General features: G+C 36.6%; 1 protein-coding gene across 1 annotated transcript in view; it reads left to right on the top strand.

Annotated features, from left to right (window-relative positions):
• The window catches only part of DNA2 (DNA replication helicase/nuclease 2), a 74,441-nt gene that overhangs the window by 30,932 nt on the left and 42,556 nt on the right, over window positions 1–953 (top strand). The window contains exon 9 of the mRNA XM_011929409.1: window positions 501–695. Within this exon, the coding sequence (XP_011784799.1) occupies window positions 501–695 (195 nt within the window). The remainder of the gene's footprint in view (window positions 1–500; window positions 696–953) is intronic.

Genomic DNA, 953 nt, shown 5'->3' with positions numbered 1-953 from the left:
AGGATGGTCTCGATCTCCTGACCTCGTGATCCGCCCGTCTCGGCCTCCCAAAGTGCTGGGATTACAGGCTTGAGCCACCGCGCCCGGCCTATAGAAAATATTTTAATCTGGTATTAAGCAAAATCCAAATGATTCTCCATGTTTTTATGTGTACTTACATCACTAAGCTGGGTGTACAGATTGTGATTTTTGAGAAATGAAGTTGTATTAAAAGCCAAAACTTGTTGCATATGGGAATGAAGATTAGAGTATACCCAACCTGAGTTGTTTGGGGGATAGTCACTGAAGGCAAAATAATGCAGTATTGAGTTTCTTACACATTTTGTTTTATAAAAAGCCATATGGCTTATAAAATGTTGAAATGACTGTTAAGGAAAATTAGGGGCTGTGGTTATGAGTTATGATGATCATATATGTGTTCTTATTTTGGAATTATCTCACTTCATACCCAGCCAGGGAAATGGTTTATAAGCATCTCTAACTTGGAACTTTATATTTAGAGCAGTTGAACAACAGATGGATGGTAGTTCAGTCCCAATTGTGATGCTGCCCAAAATAGAAGAAGAAACCCAGCATTTGAAGCAAACACACTTAGAATATTTCAGCCTTTGGTGTCTAATGTTAACCCTGGAGTCACAATCAAAGGATAATAAAAAGAATCACCAAAATATCTGGCTAATGCCTGCTACGGAAATGTAAGTAGTCCATTTACTACAGTAAGATTTCAGTAGTTTGGATTAGTTAGTGAGGTGGCATTTGGAATTTATGACAAATGCAGGTTATGTAGCATTTATAAATGAAATTTAATTGATTTCATTTATTCATGACAACTGCAGATAGCTCTTAGTTGTTGCTAAGAAGAGCACCATTCCTGTGTATCCTATGTGCTACAATGATTGGTAATTAATAATAAAGTTTCAGTAGGCTAGATATGCCTCAAGAAATATTGTTTG

This window comes from Colobus angolensis, unplaced genomic scaffold (genome assembly GCF_000951035.1).
Source record: "Colobus angolensis palliatus isolate OR3802 unplaced genomic scaffold, Cang.pa_1.0 Scaffold12, whole genome shotgun sequence".
Lineage (NCBI taxonomy): Eukaryota > Metazoa > Chordata > Mammalia > Primates > Cercopithecidae > Colobus > Colobus angolensis.
This window is presented reverse-complemented; position numbering and strand designations above follow the sequence as displayed.